Consider the following 17,574-nt stretch of genomic DNA (forward strand, 5'->3'; position numbering starts at 1 on the left):
CGCCCCGAAGAGATGCATTATTTTTTATGGCACGGTGATATCAAAGTGAGAATGCAAGTGAGATGATATTGATTCATTGTGTACAAGACTCATTTCATTTCTCGAGAATGGATAACAGTCATAGAAGTCCAATCACACATAAGCCCATGAGACGCCCAAATCCTTGTTTCATGCACTATTGACATCTTAAGGAAGCGAAAGTCCAAAAAAAGGAAGAAAAAAAAAAAGAGATTAAGTATAAGGGAAAAAAAGGGGGATAATCAAGACAAAAGAATCACGTCTAGTCAAAAAGCTAGTAATGCCGTCTACCGTCTCCCCTTTAGAGAATCTAACCGACGGCAACTCTTCAACTCCAGAGAGCGCGCCTCCTTCATCTTCTCTACATCAGGGAAAAACCAGCCTTGGGCATCCATCATCATTCGATCCCGGGCATGCATTTCACTCTCACATTCATACCGTAGTTTGGAGACATAGTCCACTTCTACCCGTTGGTCCAACTGGCGGAATTTCCGTGAACTATAGTCGTCCACATCCGTAGGATTAACAAAGTAGTTGATGTTGAGTTTGGGTGTCGTTCGGTGCATGGTGTGAGGGGGAACAGCGGCATCAAAGCGATAAGAAGGACCAGAAGGAGTAGAAGAGCCGGAGAAAAGCGAAGAGAGGAGAGGGAGCACGAAGAGAAGGATGAGAGGCAAAAGTTGCTGGAACAGGGCCCAGCCGGACGGTGCAGATTCCTCGGCAGTGGCCTCGCGAGGCCTTCTCCGTGGCCGAGCGCCTCCAAATTGGTGAACGCGGAATCCAGGGCCTCCTCCCATGTTGAAGACGAACTGAGGACCACCTAGAACAGATGAATTAGCAACGGTTCGCGGTAAGCTATGACGCGGGATATCACTGTACCGAAACCACCTCCCATGCCACCACCAAAACCACCGCCGAAAAACCGTTGGAACAGTTCCTCGGGCGATATCTCATCATCGAACCCAGGACCTGCTGACCGCGGGAATCCACCACCACTGAAACCGCTGAAGGGAGAGGCGCCCGATGGCCCAGCACTGGGGGTGAATCTGCTATCCGGGTCTCCTCCAAACCTGTCATATTTGGCCTTCTTTTCTGAATCCGATAACACCTGGAACGCACGAGAAACCGCTACATCGCACGTCAGTCAAACATCCAAACACCTATCCGCAGCCAAAGCAAAAACTCACACTTGAAAGCCTCATCTGCGCCCTCGTAACCATTCTTATCAGGATGTGTCATTAAACTCAGTTTCCGGTATGCTTTTTTAATCTCGCTATCCGTAGCAGTCTTCTCCAACGACAGAATCTCATAAAATGCGGTTGCCGAGCATTTTCGTATCCTCAATACCGCCGCCTTCTGTTCCGGAGTGTATTTTCTGTCCTGATTCCCTTGGTTGTGGTCGCGAGACTTGGCCGAGCCCCCGCCGTCTACCCCGGATGCTGTAGCCGCAGGCATGGTTGTGATGGGGTGTATAAAACTGATATATCGGAGGATCTGTATTTCTCTCCAGGATTTTTGGCCCGAATGATGATGGACGGGGTGGCGCGCAGGTCGGACGGAGGAGGAGAAATCCGATCCCGCAGCGGGAGAAGAGAGAGAGGGTTGGTTGAAAGAGCCGACCGTTCAAACAAAAAACAAGCGAAAATAAACCCCGTCCTTGGCGATGGAATAATAGATTCCCTCCCTTTCTGATGGAGATAGGAAAGCAGTGGTTTGGTGCGTTGCGTGAGGTTCTAGATTCTTGGATAAAAGGAACTGACTGATCAACGTGGTGTCTTTCGGCGGTTCAGTTGTTGACGCTAAGCCCCGGCGTTAGTAAGTGGCCTGTCAGTGTCATCATCGTCATTTTTTAGGATCATATATCACTGCTACTGCAAGCTCTGCATTTCAATTGCGCCTGCTCATAAATAATAAAATTATCTTGTGAGACTCTCAATTACAGTCGATTTATCTGTCTTATACTGACAATCCTTTTATTCCTGTTCTAGGTCCTCTTCCATAATGTCCAGCACAAATACCACAGTCCAAGAGACAAAGCAGTCTCTCGTCCAGCGAGCAAAGGCATGGGGAGGTATGCAATTATCCCCCTTTCATCCAATTCCTAGCCTCCGATATGTTCCTTAGTCTAATATCGCAACCAGAAAATTCCTTCCCTCCGACCCTTCTCGCAACCTTGATCACGGCGCAACATGCTCGTCCCTTCCAAGCGGTTCCCATGCTTTTCCCTCCGGTCCTTCTCTTTACAAGCTATGCGAACCTCCAGGGCTTCAAGGTCGATAGTGCCGGTCTCACTGCGGCCTGGTCGGGACTCTACCTACTGCTTGCCGGTCGGCGGAAGCAGCCATTCATGAAGAAATGGGGTGTTCGGGGCGTTGTCCGCGGTGCGACTATGGGTCTCTGCTTTGCCAATTTGGTCGGCGGAGGACTGGCATACACGTTTGGCAAGAGGGAGGAAGAGGAAGAGTAGTTCTATTACATGGGCCAAGTGGTTTATTCTCAATGCTAGGTAATAAGGTACTAGCATGTCTGGTGGCGGGGTAGGCGTCGCCCAAGGTATGGTGTTCCGGATTCATTGCTTACAGTATAGTCATTTTTTGCTGCATGGTTGTATGATATGTGCCAAAAATGTCATGAAATGTCTAAAAGAGTCGTCCGTGTCTGCCGCCATCTATATTCTATGATCGCGTGACCAGCCGATCAGTTATCGGTATAGGGTTGCTGGGATGAGAGGAAGCCCCGGACTTTCTCAGGGACCAGCCACTCAAGATCCTGGGGATTCCGCTGACTCGCCTCTCTAGCCAGTGTAGAGCTCACCGGTCTCTCCCCCGGCTTCTTCCCTTCTACGAACTGAATTCGCTCTGCCCACTCTCGTTTACCACCTTCATGCTCCCTACCTCCTTGAGCCAGATTGAGGAGGAAAGCCTCTTGTTCTTCTTTGTTGCCCCATTCATCGTTAGGACGCATGGTGACTCTCAGTCTGTGCTGCGAGATGAAGGGCTGGAGCGGATGGAGCGTTTGCTCCGGTGGATAGTACTTTGTATCGAAGATCCGAATCAACGTATCGTAGCCCGTGAGATGAACCTGCTCAAGTGATTTTGGATAGACCCCAGCGGAGTCGATTTCCGCCGCTTTACCTATAAAATATGGCATTTTGGTAACCCCAATGTCAATTTGCGGGGCAGGTTGGCTGGGCGCCGTTGTCTTCATATACGACAAGAGATCCCGAGCAAACAATTCCATCATGATGAGACGGTCCTCAAACAGTGCCGGTTTAGGTGGTTTATCCGCATTTTGCGTAGCAAGTAACAACAGGAGGCGAGGCGAACGACTAGAGTTTTCTAGCAGAGCGGAGCTAGCAATGCGGAGATGGGCATGGGTTGGGGGATTGTAGGACGAGTCCAGCACGTAGAGAACGTCTGGAGGGGGTGGCTGAGCTTCAGTAGAAGAAGGGACAGAGCTGAGGATTTGAAAGTTCGTGGAAGACGCGGTGAAACGTTTCAGGGATCGACTGAACTCAGCTCGACGAACCTGGAAGGAGGGGTTCGTCATGGCTTTGACGATGCGATTGCGTCAGTCGAGTTCGATTGACACGCGAAGGACGGATAGATGCGACAGAGGCAGTATCGAAGGACAAAAATAAATCGGATAAAACAACGATGAGGCCTCGAGTCACGTCAGTTCGGTAGCAGTGGAGTCAGGGCCTGAGAAGGACCAAAGTTGAGGTTGCGGGAAGAAGAAATGATGGGATGTGGATGAGGACGGGCGGCGTTGGCTCATCCACGGCACAGCACAGGCGGATTTATCCATGGAGATTTCCGTTTAAACACGGCAAGAATATGAGTAATGGATTTGATATTAACATCTAGATAAATATGTTTATGGGCATTCTGTAGAGCAGACTGCATGGTGGTAATGGGGTCCTGGGGAACCCCACTAAGGAAGAACCATGATGCCTTAATATGGATGAAACGTGCATGGACATGTGCCGTCTATTATATTGCATGGATGATAATATGGAGATAAAGGCATACATTTATGCCAGGTATATGCATGTTCGATGTTGCTTCGGGTATATCTCACAGGTATATAAATGACACGGTTACTGTACTTCATCCAATATCAGACATAGAACTCGTATAGGCCATAGGTAAAACGGGATCGCATTGATATCTCGGACGTAGCTATCCGAGTCATGAGTTGAAACACTGAATGCATGTTATATCCGAGACTTACCCAAGTGGGTATACAGCACCTTGCGAAAAACTCCTATATCAGAAATTTGCAGTAATCAACCAGACAAAACCCTCTCAGTAATTGATGCTATTAAGCTCCATTCGAACAGCTTTCTGTATACATTGTCAATGCTCTGTAGACATCCGGACTCTAGACTCTTGATGCTCCACTCCTTCTATTTTGCTAGAATCGAGCCTTTAAGGATCACCGCATGGATCGGCACTGTCACCAAGATACAGATCAGTAATATTACCATTCTGGTATCAACGGCTGGAATATTCCGAGATTCTGTCTCTCGGTTGCAGTCTTACCACAAGGTAGGATTCCAGTGGAATGGTCTAGAATAATAATAAATGAGCCGTGTCTATAGTAGGACAGAGATGCAATATTATATCGGTACGACATGGTTATTCCATATTACTCCGTTCTGTTGCACAGAAAACAGGGAATGGCTTGTGTTTTCCACTTAATTAATTAGAGTTATAAACATGACTCCATCCAAATATGATGCAACCATCCCCGTGGAGTGTAGATATTCTTTCACTCATATTATATCTAAGTACTGTATATTATGATATTGGCTAGATCAGGCTGGATTCATTTGGATTAATCTTAATATTAATTTAATATTATAATCCCAATCATAATATCGTGGCATATGACATTGATATAATCATGGAGGAGAAAAAAAAAAGTGAATGAGATTACCCTGGTCCCCTCCACCAATCATAAATTAGAATGACTCCATGAAACGGGCCTTAATCTTCGGCTACAGCAAATCCACTTGCGGTGCCTGGACCCATCCCCACCCACGCTCTCTGATTGGCTTGTCTCTATACCAGGCATTACGCTGTATATACACCCTCAACCTCATATAAAATGAAACGATAAGCACGCAAAGTCGACAGGCAATACCAGACAAGACCAAGAATACTGGCTCTGGCTGACCCCTGCCCCACCCACCCAACGGACCGTTATGGATCTGGTCCTGTAACGCTGTAACGTACTGTATTCTATACTCCAGCATCGCAGTGAATCTTCCTGCTCATTAATTCCCCTCCTTATTAATTAATCTCTGCTTCTCTTCCTCTCCTCCTCCTCCTCTTCTTCTCCTTCCTCCCAGTCAGGCTGCTGGTTCATTCCTTTCTACTTTCTCTGTGCTAGAGAATCATCCATTCTTTTCTCCCCAGTCATTCTTTTTGTTCCTGCGAATCGATTTCGCACTTCACTCTCTTTTTGATCAGTGCAGCTGACTCTGAAAGAGACTTTGTCATTTGAGTTTGTTTCAACGAGGCATTGATTGCTCTGATTCAGCTTCCTTCATCATGCAGTTGACCGGCAAGATCTCCATCGCCCTTCTGGGTGCTTTCGCTGCCGTTGGCGAGGCAAACCACCACGATCTTCACGCTCGTCACAACCACTTCCTCAATGCCAGAGACTACAGCGAGCCTGCTCCCAGCACCTCTTCCGTGATGGTCTACCCGACTCCTGTGCAGCCCACCACGTCTTCCTCCGTGGATGCTCAGCCGACTCCACCTGTGCCCGCTCAGCCTTCTTCTGTGGATGTTGAGACACCTCCTGCTGTCCCATCTTCCTCTGTCGAGGCTGAGTCGTCTTCTGTGCCTGCTCAGTCTCCCCCAGCTGTGGTTGTTCCGTCTTCCTCGGTGGTTGTTCCATCTTCTTCCGTGGATGCTCAGTCGACTTCCTCTGTGGTTGTCCCGTCCTCTCCTGCGGCCGCTGAGTCGTCTTCCGTGGTCATTCCATCCTCTGTTGCTGCCCAGTCGTCTTCCGTGGTTGCTACGCCCTCTGTTGCTGCTTCGTCCTCTGTTGCGGCTTCATCCCCTGTTGCGGCTTCATCCTCTGTGGCTGCTTCGTCCTCAGTCGTTGCTCCATTCTCTTCGTCGGTGATTGCTCGCTTCCCTTCGTCGTCCAAGGCAACCCCCTACTCTTCCAAGGCCACTCCTTCTTCGTCCAGGATCCCTGCCTACTCTTCGTCCAAGGCCACTCCCTACTCTTCATCCAAGGTTACCCCGGCTCCCATTCCCCTCAGCACTGGTGTGCCCGCCGGCCCTCAGTCTAGCCACGCTGCTGACAATGGTGCTGATGGCTCTGTCTCTCACGTCATTGAGACCAAGACCACTACCAAGGATGTCACTCTCACCTACACCATGGGTGCTGGTACTTCCACGTCTGTTGTCACTACGACTGTCCACAAGACTGCCACTGAGCTCCACACCATCACTGTGGTAAGTCAGAAGAAACCTCGTCAATGAGAAGGATTGAGTACTGATATAAATTTTCTCTAGACCCCCGAGCCTGCTACTACCAGTGTTAGCGCCAGTGCCACAGACGAGCCTACCACCACCATCTCCTCCACTTCTACTTCTACTTTGACTGTTGTGGAAGTCCCTACACCCTCTTCCGGAAGCTCTGGCGACTACCAAGGCAATGGAGACAATGAAGGAAATAACCGCCAGGCTTGCAGTCAGGCTACTGTCACTGTTACCGACACCGTCACTGTGGTATGTCTTCAATCGCATTCCCAATCTAGATGTCAAGCTGACCTGTATCGATAGACTGCCACCCCCGCCCCCACTGCCCAGCCCGGTGGCTTTTACGAGAAGCCGGATGACTCTGACAAGCACCAGTCTGCTCCTTCTTCCTCCGCCGAAGATGAAAGCAGCCAGGTCCCAACGCCGACTCCTTCTAGCTCTGCCTCTGTTACTAGCTCTCTTCCTGCTGCTTCCTCTTCCGCTATTGTTTCTGGCCGTCCTCACTTCGGCAACGGCACTCTCCCCATCAGCAGCGGTTTTGCGAAGCCCTCTGGTTTCCTCACTAGCAGCAGCAAGGCTTCTTTCCCCACTGGCTTCCGTCGCAACTTCTACTAAGCTAGACTGGCAGAGCTGCACGGGCCTCTGGAGACTGTGACATGAGCATCTGTTACTGAGATTTTCTTCCTTCGCGTGCTGTGCGCTAGCCTTGTACCGGCTCAGAAATATCTGGATGGTGCAAAATGGTTGGCTTCTACAAGCGTCTACTTTTCATTTTCGTTTCCATTTCTTTCCTAGCGGGACACCCATCTTTTCCATGTCTTGACTGGCCTTTTTTCTTTCCAAAATTTTATATTCTTTCTATGCAGGGTCCTCTGAGACTACCTTTTTTACCAACAAAGTTTTTCTATTTCTTCCTTTCTATTTTATTTTCTCTACTTCTACCAAAGCCATTGTCACGATCCCTGTATGTCAGACACCATTGATATGCTTCAGAAGGAAAACCAAACGATCTCAGATACCTGTTACTCGACTGTACAATATGATTTTACTACTTTTTCCTTTTTACCCAAGTAAATAACTGACTTATCATATTGGACAGAAGGATAATGACCCATAGACTCATGAGAGCGAATTCCATTTTTATTTTCTTATGATTGTCTAGTAAAGCCAACGTAGTCGTATATAGACGGTATTATTTGCAAGATCACTTTATATATCAATTATACTTATACAGGGTATCTTCAATCACGATCAAACTCCATCACATCCAGTCCCTCCTGGCAAATTCGATGCCGCATAGTATGCCACTCCAACCAAGTCACACCCTGAAGGAGACAATCAGCCAAATCATCCAACTTGCCAATATTAACCCCACCCCCATTCCCATCTGTCTTCTTCGATGATCGTTTCTTCTTCCCTTGCCATTTGCATAAATACGCATCCACCAAATCCCGCAGCTCAGGACTCTCCCCTACACATATCTTCGACGATGATGGCGTCTGCCCAGCTTCACCCCCCATATTCGCAGCTAACCAACCCCCAACCACATCAATCTTGATCTTCTTTCCCTCTTTTGAATTAGTTCTCTTCTTCTTACTCACTTTCTCTCCATCCGTCTCACCCTCAACTGAACCGCCACCGCCACCTCCATCCCAAAACCTCGCTACACGCATCGGTTCCACCCCGTGAACAAAAGGCCCACCAACATCCCCACCCCCACCACCACGCTGCGCCAACGTATGCAAAACCGCATACAGCATCCCCTCAAACACGCCCACGCGCAGCGTCCACTCTTGCACTGCACTGCCACCCCCAGAACGAAACCGCTGTCGTTCAATGAGGATGTGCGTGGGTTGGTACGTTGCCAGTAATGAGGTGATGAGCGTGTATGCGTGTTTTGCATATAGAGAGGGATGGAAGGCATCGACACTACTGGCGCCTTTTGAACTTGTGGAGGATGGTGGAGAGATACCCGAAGGGAAGACCGACGACGCATCAATGTCCGAAACCCCCATTCGTCGCCATGCGTTTAGCTGTATCTGAGGCGCTGAATACCCCGACGACGAAGATGCCTTCAGAGAAGGCATAGAGCCCGGAACAAGAAGATGCGCAAAAGCAAGGTTCTGAATCCCCATATCGATGCTCAGAATGCTCATGCCGTTTTTAGCATGGCTATGGCTGCCAGCTCCGGAGATTGGGGCATACTCGCTCTGCGGGAGTTCAGCTTGAAGCCTATCGAGGAGGGCCGGTTTAGGGCCTGAGGATTGGATGCCTGTTGCTTGGGCGATGCGTTGGAGTTGGGCGGCTTTGAGGGATGTGAGACGAGGATATGTGGATTGGAGGATAGGAGTGAGGCGCATGGTGGATACAAAACTAATATCAATTGATGTGGCGATACGCTGGTATTGAGGGGGTGTATCACGTATGGATGTATGTGCGTATTTTATTGCTATAGCGAATCAAGCATGATGGCTGCGAGGTTGATGCATGTTTAAGAGATGCGATGCTGAATTGTTGATGCTGAATGTAGATCTTATTTATGCAGGAACGTGATTACATAACCGTACATATTTAACCAGGTATGGATTATGCATTACTGCCAAACTGCAGACAAAATACGATTATCAAAATCACATCTATGAAACATTGCTATCAATAAACAGAATGCCCCGAGACCAAACCCCAAATGTCAATATCCAAAGCAAGAGAAATAAACAAAAATATATTGATAAAGAAATACGCCCTTTTCCATATGGACGCCATGTTCCAAAACTACCTATGCAAGACGCTGAACTGCAAATCAAGAAACACAAATTTTGCTCAATGTACCCCGTTAAGGATATTATAAATGAATATTCGATGGCGTTGGATCGTTTCCCATATCACTTGGTGTTACGCTATCGCGTACGTATAGAATCGGTGCCCAAACACGCCAGTGTAGGACGCCCATGTGGGCCAACCGCATCGAGATACGCTCAATGTCGTATTGGTGTTGGATGAGTGTAGCTTGAGGATAGCTTCGTTGGGATTCGCAGATGGCGAGCGGAGACATGTTGAGATACTTTTTCGCAGAGGCAAAGGTGGCCGCTATCAGTTTCTCCTGCATGGAGTTCTGGAAGTACTGGAACAATTCCGAGTCATTCGATAGATGCCATTCCAGTGCTCGTTCAATAGGCACTATCACATCATCCGACACCACGGTATCGTTGCGACAGGCGGCGCATGCGAAACGAGCAATCTCCAGCGCGACACACCGTACATTCTGCAGCCATCGCGGTGATCCTCGGGGGCAGTCCTCGTTCTCCTCCATCAGTGATCCGATCCGGGAGCGGAATGTCGCATACGTTTCGACGGGCGCGGAGAGATATCGTTTTTGAGTGTGGATGTATGATTCAAAGATATACCAACTGATGTCCAAGTTGATTAGGTTCTGCAGACTGGACCGGAGCTGCCAAAGTCGATCCGAGTCGAAGATGAAGGTTTCTGGAAACCCTTCTGGGTCATGGAACTGAAGTAACAAGTCGGACAAGCCGTTTAACATCACCGATACAGGCCAGAACCCGTCCACTGGCTTGGTTCTATCCATGTTGTGCAGCTCGTGTTCCCGAAGTTCTTGATACCAGACCCGCGAAGATTCCACGCGAAAGTTTTCTCTTTCGATTTTATTCTGGAAATATTCCTGAAGAAAAGGTACGGTGTCCTCGATGAGGAGAACCCGGAAGGCGCGGATTTGGTGGTTCGCAACATCCTACATAAGCCCACCCAGTCAGTAAAACAATTCTTAACGCAAAACACTCAATATCCCTCACCAGTTTCATAGCCTCCAAGATGGCAAAGAGCGTTTGAAGGCCGCTGACGATCTCCAAGGAATTTTGCGATTGCGACCCAGTGCTGATCTGCTCCACCATGCGATCCGCCCACTCGTCCCGCATTGGGGCGCAATGGGTCTTAAGCAGCGCCGCTAGCCAATTCGCCAATCCGACCATATCAAGAACTCCTTTCCGAATCTGTTGCATCAATAAAGATACCTCGAGGTTTTGCATGACGCTCGGATGATCACGCTCGGGGACAAGTGTCTTGAGAACATCTTGTAACGTCTCGAACATCGCAGGGAGCCTGGGCTCAAAGGCCTGCCGTTGACCATTCTGATGCCCACCGTCACCGGCGCTTCCCATCTCAGTAGATGCGCAAAATGCGTAGACTGAAATCTCCGCTGCCATGGCCTCCCAGTAGTCCGTGGCTTCTCTTCGCTTGCGCTTACCCTTTTCGCCATCGAGATCGGGTTTGAAATGTAGATCACGATCGAAGTTGGCGTCCATGCGAAGGTTTATGTTGCTCATGATGCAAGGTAGGTCAAGTTCGCTGAGGGTTTTCTTTGTTACCGGGGGGTGTCGCTTTGCGACGAGTAACAATCGGTGTTCCCTGGCAGCTAGGCCCAGGGCGCCAGGGATATCTATAGCTTCTGGCGATGGCAGGGGTATTCTGGAAGTTGACTGTGTAGTAGTTGACGCGGGTTTCCGGCGGGAATTATTATTATTAAAGGGGAACTGGGTGGGTTGGCATCGTTGATTCATGGTCGCGGGGTCTTCATCATTGTGTGATTCACGATGGTGATCAAGGGAGTCGTTCTTAGGGGAGTCTTTCGAGTGGCCGCCTCCATATGGCTCGAGAGGACATTCTGAACTCTCTTCCTGCTTGCTAGGCGTATCCCTTCTCGTCTCGTTGGCCTTTTGAAGATCCATCTCCATCAATTCCACTGAATCCGAGATTTCCGTATAGTTGGGAAGGTCGAGAATAAGATCGAGTCTTGCCAGGGTGCTTTGGTAACCTAGTATGTCGATTGCGGAAATGATCACAAATCCTTCTGCAGGCTAAATAACAAAGGTTATGAGCGTCTCGTATAGGGCGTGCAAGACACCATAGCCTCGTATCAGCCGGTGGATCGAATGGACGATGGATGATGCCTCTTGCAAACACGTAGTGTCAAGACTCGCCTGAGGCAGACAGGCTGACAGCGACTAGTTCGAAGGTTTGGGGCGACGACAAGACTGGACTTAGGGGTAGCCAACGATGGTGGCCCAATCCGATGATCACAAAACTGGGGCAAGCTGGAGCCGGGGTGTGTCTAGGTTAGTGTTTTGACGGCGACAGTCCGAATAACCTTATGGCTGAAGGGAAAAAGAAGAGGAAGGGTGACAGCAAGTAAGGCGAAAATTGGCAAGGAAGGGTCAACCAAAGAGAAGAGCGCGAGAAAAAGAAATGCTAGGGGGGGAACCCAGGAGAAAAAAAAAATAATAAAATAAAATAAAATAAAATGGGTAAAAAAATAAAGAAGCACGAGGCGTTCGGTGCACACAGCTCAATGCTCTATGCAACAATGACAATGGAGCGCCAGGATGGGCAAACAATTGAAACAAACGACAGCGACTCAACTGCAATGCCGAGACAAGACAGATGGGAATGAACAAATAAATCGGCGAAAATCAGATTGGTAAAGAAACCGGGATGATGGTGTCTTGATATAACCAATGGCAGTCGCAAGCATGCGTTTTCAACATAACGGCATCCGGATGGGACCAGAAGAATGGTCATGAAACAACGAAAGATTACAATTGGGGATTGGAATGGATCATAATGGCGGGCAACAAGAGAGGGAGATAGACCGACAGCAAGCAAACAGCGATGACCTTACAAGAATTTTGATTACAGATTGCGTCGAGAACAGCCTTGGCTAGTGGGGACGCCACTGCATTTCGCAGGAATTAAAAAAAGATGAAATGCAAAAGTGAGGCTGTTGTTGATCAGGATGCTTGCGGATAGCAGTGTACGTACGAGCTTGTTGGGCTCTGGGTCTGCGACAGGATGTGAACGGGGGCCGGCAAAAAGAAGATTAGAAGAAATCTTAGCAATACTCTCCGTATTTAGATTAGAACATGATTGTCGCAGAACCAACGGCTCCTAGCCATATTTTAGTGAATGACGTGGGAGTGGGAGATTATTCTATTCCGGCGATCGAGTGATAGTGATATGCTGGGCGCGAGTACTAAAGGGAGAGGCCCCCTAGAACTCCCTCTTTGCGCCCCCCTTCTCCGGACTGTCCGCATGCTGCAATGGTGGGTAACAAAGGAGATGATCGTTCCCAGCAGTAGCGGCGAGGGACACTGCAGGCAAAGGCAAATTCCACAGTCGAAATTCCTAGAACTTTGTGCGGTTATTATTCCCCAGCATTCCTCACGATGACAGGGCACAGCATCGTGTACGATCCCAGCTGGCCTGTGGTGGGAGAGAAGGGAAATGCTGTTACCCGTAACGCGGAATTGACCCAAAAAGGAGAAAGGATAAGCAACAAGGAAGGGTGTAAAAAAAGAAAAAAAAAATTTAAAAGATAATTCTTTTTTTTTAAAAAAAAAAAAGAAAAAGAAAAAGAAAAAGGAAAAAAGGACACACACGCCACCGTCAATGAACCTTTGTCTGTCGGGTGTCGGAACACAGTATGTACTCCGTTAGAAAGTGAAGGCAAATTCGTCCACCACAATAATAATAATAATGTACAGTCGAATGCAGCTTTCCGCCCCGCTATCGTTCAACTGGTCGGCAATAGTGAAGTCAATCAATAAAACCCCATGTCATGATGGCAATAGTAGTATGTAGTAGACCAGGCGAAAGATGAAGAGGGGATTCTGGATTGGGACATTCCAGTGTTGAAACTCAATCTCTATCAGACCCGATTTTCTCTCCTTCCGAGAACATCTGGCTGGATTCTGGAGAATTCTCAATCGCATCTGAGATGGTTGCGTCTCTCACGATAGCAGCCATTGAAAGGGTTGTTTTCTTTTTCTGAGATGGTCACAGCTTTCCCGCAGCAAAATCTTTGCTAAGAAATTGATTGCCGTGTCAATTCAACATCAAGGAAAATGACGATATGTACCCCATAGTTTCGACGATGTATCCAATTCGTTTTCGTTTTCGGTTCTCATCGTATGATCGCCCTGAGAGCTTCTACTTCTTGATCGGCGGCCGAGATCTCCTCAGTCCTGTGGCTTTGTCTCCTTGGGAGGGACCCACATGTGTAGATAATTCTTGTAAAATGAAAGGGGGAGCTCTGGTGGCTCATGAGACGTGAATTCATTCAACAATTCCACTCCCCTTATGAGTGGCCATCCGCCATCATCGCCTTCGGACAGTGGATATGATATCTACTCCTCCGTCCTTCATAGAATGAGGTATCTGGGGATGGCCGGACCCATTCCGTCCACCGACATTTCGGGACCCGCGATCGAGTCTCCGTGGCCGCCGACGGAATCTTGCGTTACAAGCCCGAAGACTTGTGGCGACAAGTAGACCAGGTGCAGGGGACTTGAAAAACTTTCTTTCCTTTTTGGACTTGAAATGTAGATCCCACTCGACGTCCATCCCTGGAACGGAGTAGATACGAGATGAATACATAATAGATAGACCTCGGTCAGGTGTTGAAATCGGGTTATCGAAGTGCTGCCTAGGTGCTATCATAAATAGTAAGTCGACCCCCGTGCAACAGACGCGCGGGATGGGAGGATTTCGCTATTGAAAATGGACGGCCGATCGACAGAGCAGTGCCCATATCCTTAATATTACTCCGTGTGAATCCTATGGATTTCGTTCTCCGTCCTGTGCATGTTCAGTTTCTTTCTTGAATATTTTTTCCCCTTCAAAGCGCCAGGGGTGTTGCCTTGATTCTTGATTCTTGTTAGTTAATTCCGGCTTGACTATGCGGATAAGGGGCTGCAAGACATGAGACTCGCCTGCGCTTAACGCCTCACTTTGGCTGCACAGTGCAAAGTCGGTCGTCCAACGCGTGGGCCGTGTGTGTCGCCTCATCTGACCCTGGGCCATTGATAGAGTCAATTAAGGAGCCAAGGAATTCCAGTTAAAAGAGCGGTAACATCACCCCATAGTGGCATACGAGTACACCATATCAGGCAGCGATAAAACCGATGGGGATCGATCGATCTCATAATTTCCTGTACTACCGACCAGTAAGACCGATGGATCTGGGATAGAACGATAGTCCATGATCCCTCAGGATGAATGATTGATAATCCGTTGACACCATGATGAGTCCAAAAGGTTCTCGTGATGAATAGCATCGTCTCATGATGAAGGTGAGACTGAAGCAGCAACTTGCAGCCCCGTGATGGCCCTAAACCTAAGCCCTATATCAGTCACTTGACCTAGAAATGTCGTAGGGCTGCATGCAGACAGCTTCGAGCCTCCATTTTGGTATTTATGAGATTGTTTGAATTCTGGATACTCAGTAATTAGAATTTATACATAAATACTGTTCGTAATACTGGCTGGCCTATTATTTGTTGACAAACCCCCGGTTAAAGAGAGGAGTATGTGAGAATTCATGCCTGAGGCACAAGTATCACCATCTCTCCAGAAGAGAAGACAACATCTTGACATCCCACCAGAATCAACTCTCGATTGAAACACCTACAGAATGGCCATGGACTCATTTAACATGGGTATTCCATTCAAAGAAGGAAGACCCTTTGTCCCAATGCTCCGTCATAACCAGAACATCATACTCAATAAGGTTCTTGCTATTGAGATCAACTTCTGGATAGCTTCAGGTTCATTCATTCGATAATAACGATCACCTCAATAACATTCGACCTTCCATGGCTCATCCAAGCATTTCTTTCAGCACAAGAGGATATCATGGACTTTTTCAAGACAAAAGAATGGATTATTATCCTTTAGTCGTCTTCTCTTTTGATACTTGACTGAAGCAATTCCCAACTACCACGCACAAAATGATGAATATCGCTGGCATTTTGTCATTCTTCCATGCTGCATTAGCTATACCCATGATCGCTAGGTCGCTTTTGACCTCACCGTCTGATATTTCTCAGTTCGAGGTCCATTCGCTGCCTGATGGTCCTTCTCTGGGCCCCAGCTGGGCTGGCCGGCTTCCTGTCCCGAACACGGAGGAGGGCAATTCGATGTTCTTTTGGCTCTTTGAGACAGAGGACCTTGACTACGACGATCATCTAATTAGTGAGTTTCTCTCCTTGGAACAAGTATACATAGGAAGATAACTGACAATAGATTTCTCCTCATAGTTTGGCTCAACGGCGGGCCTGGCTGCTCGTCTCTGATCGGATTGACGACAGGGAATGGCCCCGTTTCTTTCGATGGAAACTCGACTCGTCTCATACAGAATCCAAACTCCTGGACAAAGCTAGGCCATGTTCTCTATGTCGACCAGCCCGTGGGGACGGGTCTGTCGACCGCAAGCGCACCGAACCCCGTCACCAACAATGATCGAGTCGTATCTGATTTTTACAGCTGGCTTCAAAATTTCTTCTCCAATTTCCCTCATCTACAGAAAAAGCAGGTTCATCTGATGGGAGAGTCATATGCAGGGATTTACATCCCATATTTCGCATCTGCCATCGTCGACAACCAGGATTCCTCCCCCATTAATCTCCGGTCAATGTCAATGGGCGATGGAACCTGGGGCAACGCTGCCGCTAGTTCATTCGTCACAACAGGTGCTTATCTGAAATCTCAAAGCTCCTTGCTCCAGATACCTGATGATATTATATCGGCCTTCGCCAAAGCGGATGAGATCTGTGGCTTCGACTCCGTCATGGAGCATGCAAACACATTTCCTCCCAAGGGCAAAATCACCATCCCCGGGGATCCAGAGGGCATGAACTATAAACGGCACCGTCGCAGCCAGGGCTCTATCTTGAGCGATACATGCAACACCCATCCTACCACGGAAGATGGAGTACTGTCATCCATCCTAAATTCCACCTGTCAGGGACCATGCGCCACCTTTTCCACCGCCATGGATTACCTGAACACCGTGTCTGCCTCTGGCGTGGGCAAGGAATGCTTCGACGTCTACGACATCAAAAATGACTGTAACACAATCGACCCGTTTCACCTGCTGGCCTCGTATTTCAGCCGTGCAGATGTCCAAACCACATTGAACGCTCTTCCTCCTGACAGCGACAGTGGCGATGCCACTCTGTTCAGTGCCTGCAGTGACGACATCCTCCAAACCCTTGTCTCCGTCGCAGTTCCACCCACTCCACCGGCGTACTCCATTCTCCCATCACTGGTCACGTCGCATAACCTTGCCCTGCACATCTATTCTGGCGACCATGACATGCTGATCAACCATCTTGGCACCGAACTATGTCTTCAAAACATGACCTGGCGCGGGGCGCAGGGCTTTTCCCAAAAGCCGAGCCGCGTGTTCTTCACCGATAATGCTACCCCTGCTAATCTGGCCATGCAGAACAATGGCGACGGCCTTGCCGAGGCAGGGATCTGGGCCTCAGAGCGCGGAGTTTCTTTCCATCTTTTCCGAGATGCAGGTCATAGTGTGTTCATTGATAAGCCGCGTGAGATGTTCGCATATGTGAGGGATGTTGTTGTCCGGGGCTGACTTTTTTTTTTTTTTTTTGTGGAAGTCAGAATCAACTAGGATATGGGCAATAGCATAAATTTAATTATTTGATCTGATTCTGATTGTGGTATCTTGAATCTTGATAATACTAGAAGTTGTGACTTCTATCTCATAACATATACATCAATGGAACCACAGCCAGTTCCCAAAATAGTGTCTAGATTTCTTGTCTCTTTTCTTTCCCGTCATCCATGTCATTCAATAGAAGAAAACAACGCTATGCAAAGTGTTCAAGCTCGAAACTCCATCCGTCCTTGGTATGTCCGAGCCTGTCTTTTTTTTTTTGAAAACCCCCAGACCCTGAATTAAAACACGCGGAAGAAAAAGGGAACAAAAAAAATAAGAAAATAAAAGGGGGGGGAAAAAGAAAGCAGTATGGAACAAGAAACCGAAACCAACAAGTCATTCGACTATGGGTACATCATCCTAAGAAATAGTCGTGTCCGCCTAGGCGTGACTAGGAGCGTACGTAGTGAATAAACACGACAGTAACTGTGTTTTGCTCCTCAAATCATTATTTAACGCGTGTGTGCAAAGAGTACATGCACAACAGTCCTTCCAAGGAAGAATGTGATGCAAGCC

At 48.2% G+C, this 17,574-nt stretch overlaps 8 protein-coding genes across 8 annotated transcripts; 4 read left to right on the forward strand and 4 right to left on the reverse strand.

The window, feature by feature from the left end:
• Positions 1 to 28: 28 nt before the first annotated feature.
• ASPWEDRAFT_34614 (uncharacterized protein) lies at positions 29 to 1,762 on the reverse strand. Its single transcript, XM_040834047.1, has 3 exons — positions 1,206 to 1,762; positions 898 to 1,146; positions 29 to 838 (listed from the first exon to the last, which is right to left on the reverse strand). The coding sequence occupies exons 1-3, from the start codon at positions 1,471 to 1,473 to the stop codon at positions 306 to 308; spliced, it is 1,050 nt and encodes a 349-aa protein (XP_040694798.1). The 5' UTR covers positions 1,474 to 1,762; the 3' UTR covers positions 29 to 305.
• ASPWEDRAFT_246552 (uncharacterized protein) lies at positions 1,715 to 2,600 on the forward strand. The gene is made up of 3 exons (XM_040832644.1): positions 1,715 to 1,941; positions 2,007 to 2,089; positions 2,160 to 2,600. The coding sequence occupies exons 2-3, from the start codon at positions 2,020 to 2,022 to the stop codon at positions 2,483 to 2,485; spliced, it is 396 nt and encodes a 131-aa protein (XP_040694799.1). The 5' UTR covers positions 1,715 to 1,941; positions 2,007 to 2,019; the 3' UTR covers positions 2,486 to 2,600.
• A 115-nt stretch (positions 2,601 to 2,715) lies between these two features.
• Positions 2,716 to 3,567, reverse strand: ASPWEDRAFT_99399 (uncharacterized protein; the record flags this gene model as incomplete). Its single annotated transcript, XM_040839661.1, has 1 exon — positions 2,716 to 3,567. One exon carries the CDS (start codon positions 3,565 to 3,567, stop codon positions 2,716 to 2,718), a length of 852 nt encoding a protein of 283 aa, XP_040694800.1.
• Positions 3,568 to 5,440: 1,873 nt separating this feature from the next.
• Positions 5,441 to 7,046, forward strand: ASPWEDRAFT_246683 (uncharacterized protein). Its single transcript, XM_040832647.1, has 4 exons — positions 5,441 to 6,185; positions 6,252 to 6,439; positions 6,741 to 6,773; positions 6,828 to 7,046. Coding segments are annotated over exons 1-4 (831 nt in total). The 5' UTR covers positions 5,441 to 5,576; the 3' UTR covers positions 6,829 to 7,046.
• On the forward strand, positions 7,047 to 7,722 carry ASPWEDRAFT_246748 (uncharacterized protein). Its single transcript, XM_040832649.1, has 2 exons — positions 7,047 to 7,488; positions 7,624 to 7,722. Exons 1-2 carry the CDS (start codon positions 7,265 to 7,267, stop codon positions 7,676 to 7,678), a joined length of 279 nt encoding a protein of 92 aa, XP_040694802.1. The 5' UTR covers positions 7,047 to 7,264; the 3' UTR covers positions 7,679 to 7,722.
• On the reverse strand, positions 7,428 to 9,034 carry ASPWEDRAFT_246677 (uncharacterized protein). Its single transcript, XM_040832646.1, has one exon. It carries the CDS (start codon positions 8,882 to 8,884, stop codon positions 7,766 to 7,768), a length of 1,119 nt encoding a protein of 372 aa, XP_040694803.1. The 5' UTR covers positions 8,885 to 9,034; the 3' UTR covers positions 7,428 to 7,765.
• Positions 9,035 to 9,366: 332 nt separating this feature from the next.
• Positions 9,367 to 11,272, reverse strand: ASPWEDRAFT_23238 (TCP11 family protein; the record flags this gene model as incomplete). Its single annotated transcript, XM_040832453.1, has 2 exons — positions 9,367 to 10,272; positions 10,334 to 11,272. 2 exons carry the CDS (start codon positions 11,270 to 11,272, stop codon positions 9,367 to 9,369), a joined length of 1,845 nt encoding a protein of 614 aa, XP_040694804.1.
• Positions 11,273 to 15,102: 3,830 nt separating this feature from the next.
• On the forward strand, positions 15,103 to 16,971 carry cp9 (putative serine carboxypeptidase; the record flags this gene model as incomplete). The annotated part of the gene is made up of 2 exons (XM_040829503.1): positions 15,103 to 15,566; positions 15,632 to 16,971. The coding sequence occupies exons 1-2, from the start codon at positions 15,323 to 15,325 to the stop codon at positions 16,969 to 16,971; spliced, it is 1,584 nt and encodes a 527-aa protein (XP_040694805.1). The 5' UTR covers positions 15,103 to 15,322.
• Between the last annotated feature and the right edge of the window lie 603 nt (positions 16,972 to 17,574).

This window comes from Aspergillus wentii (assembly GCF_001890725.1).
Source record: "Aspergillus wentii DTO 134E9 unplaced genomic scaffold ASPWEscaffold_1, whole genome shotgun sequence".
NCBI lineage: Eukaryota > Fungi > Ascomycota > Eurotiomycetes > Eurotiales > Aspergillaceae > Aspergillus > Aspergillus wentii.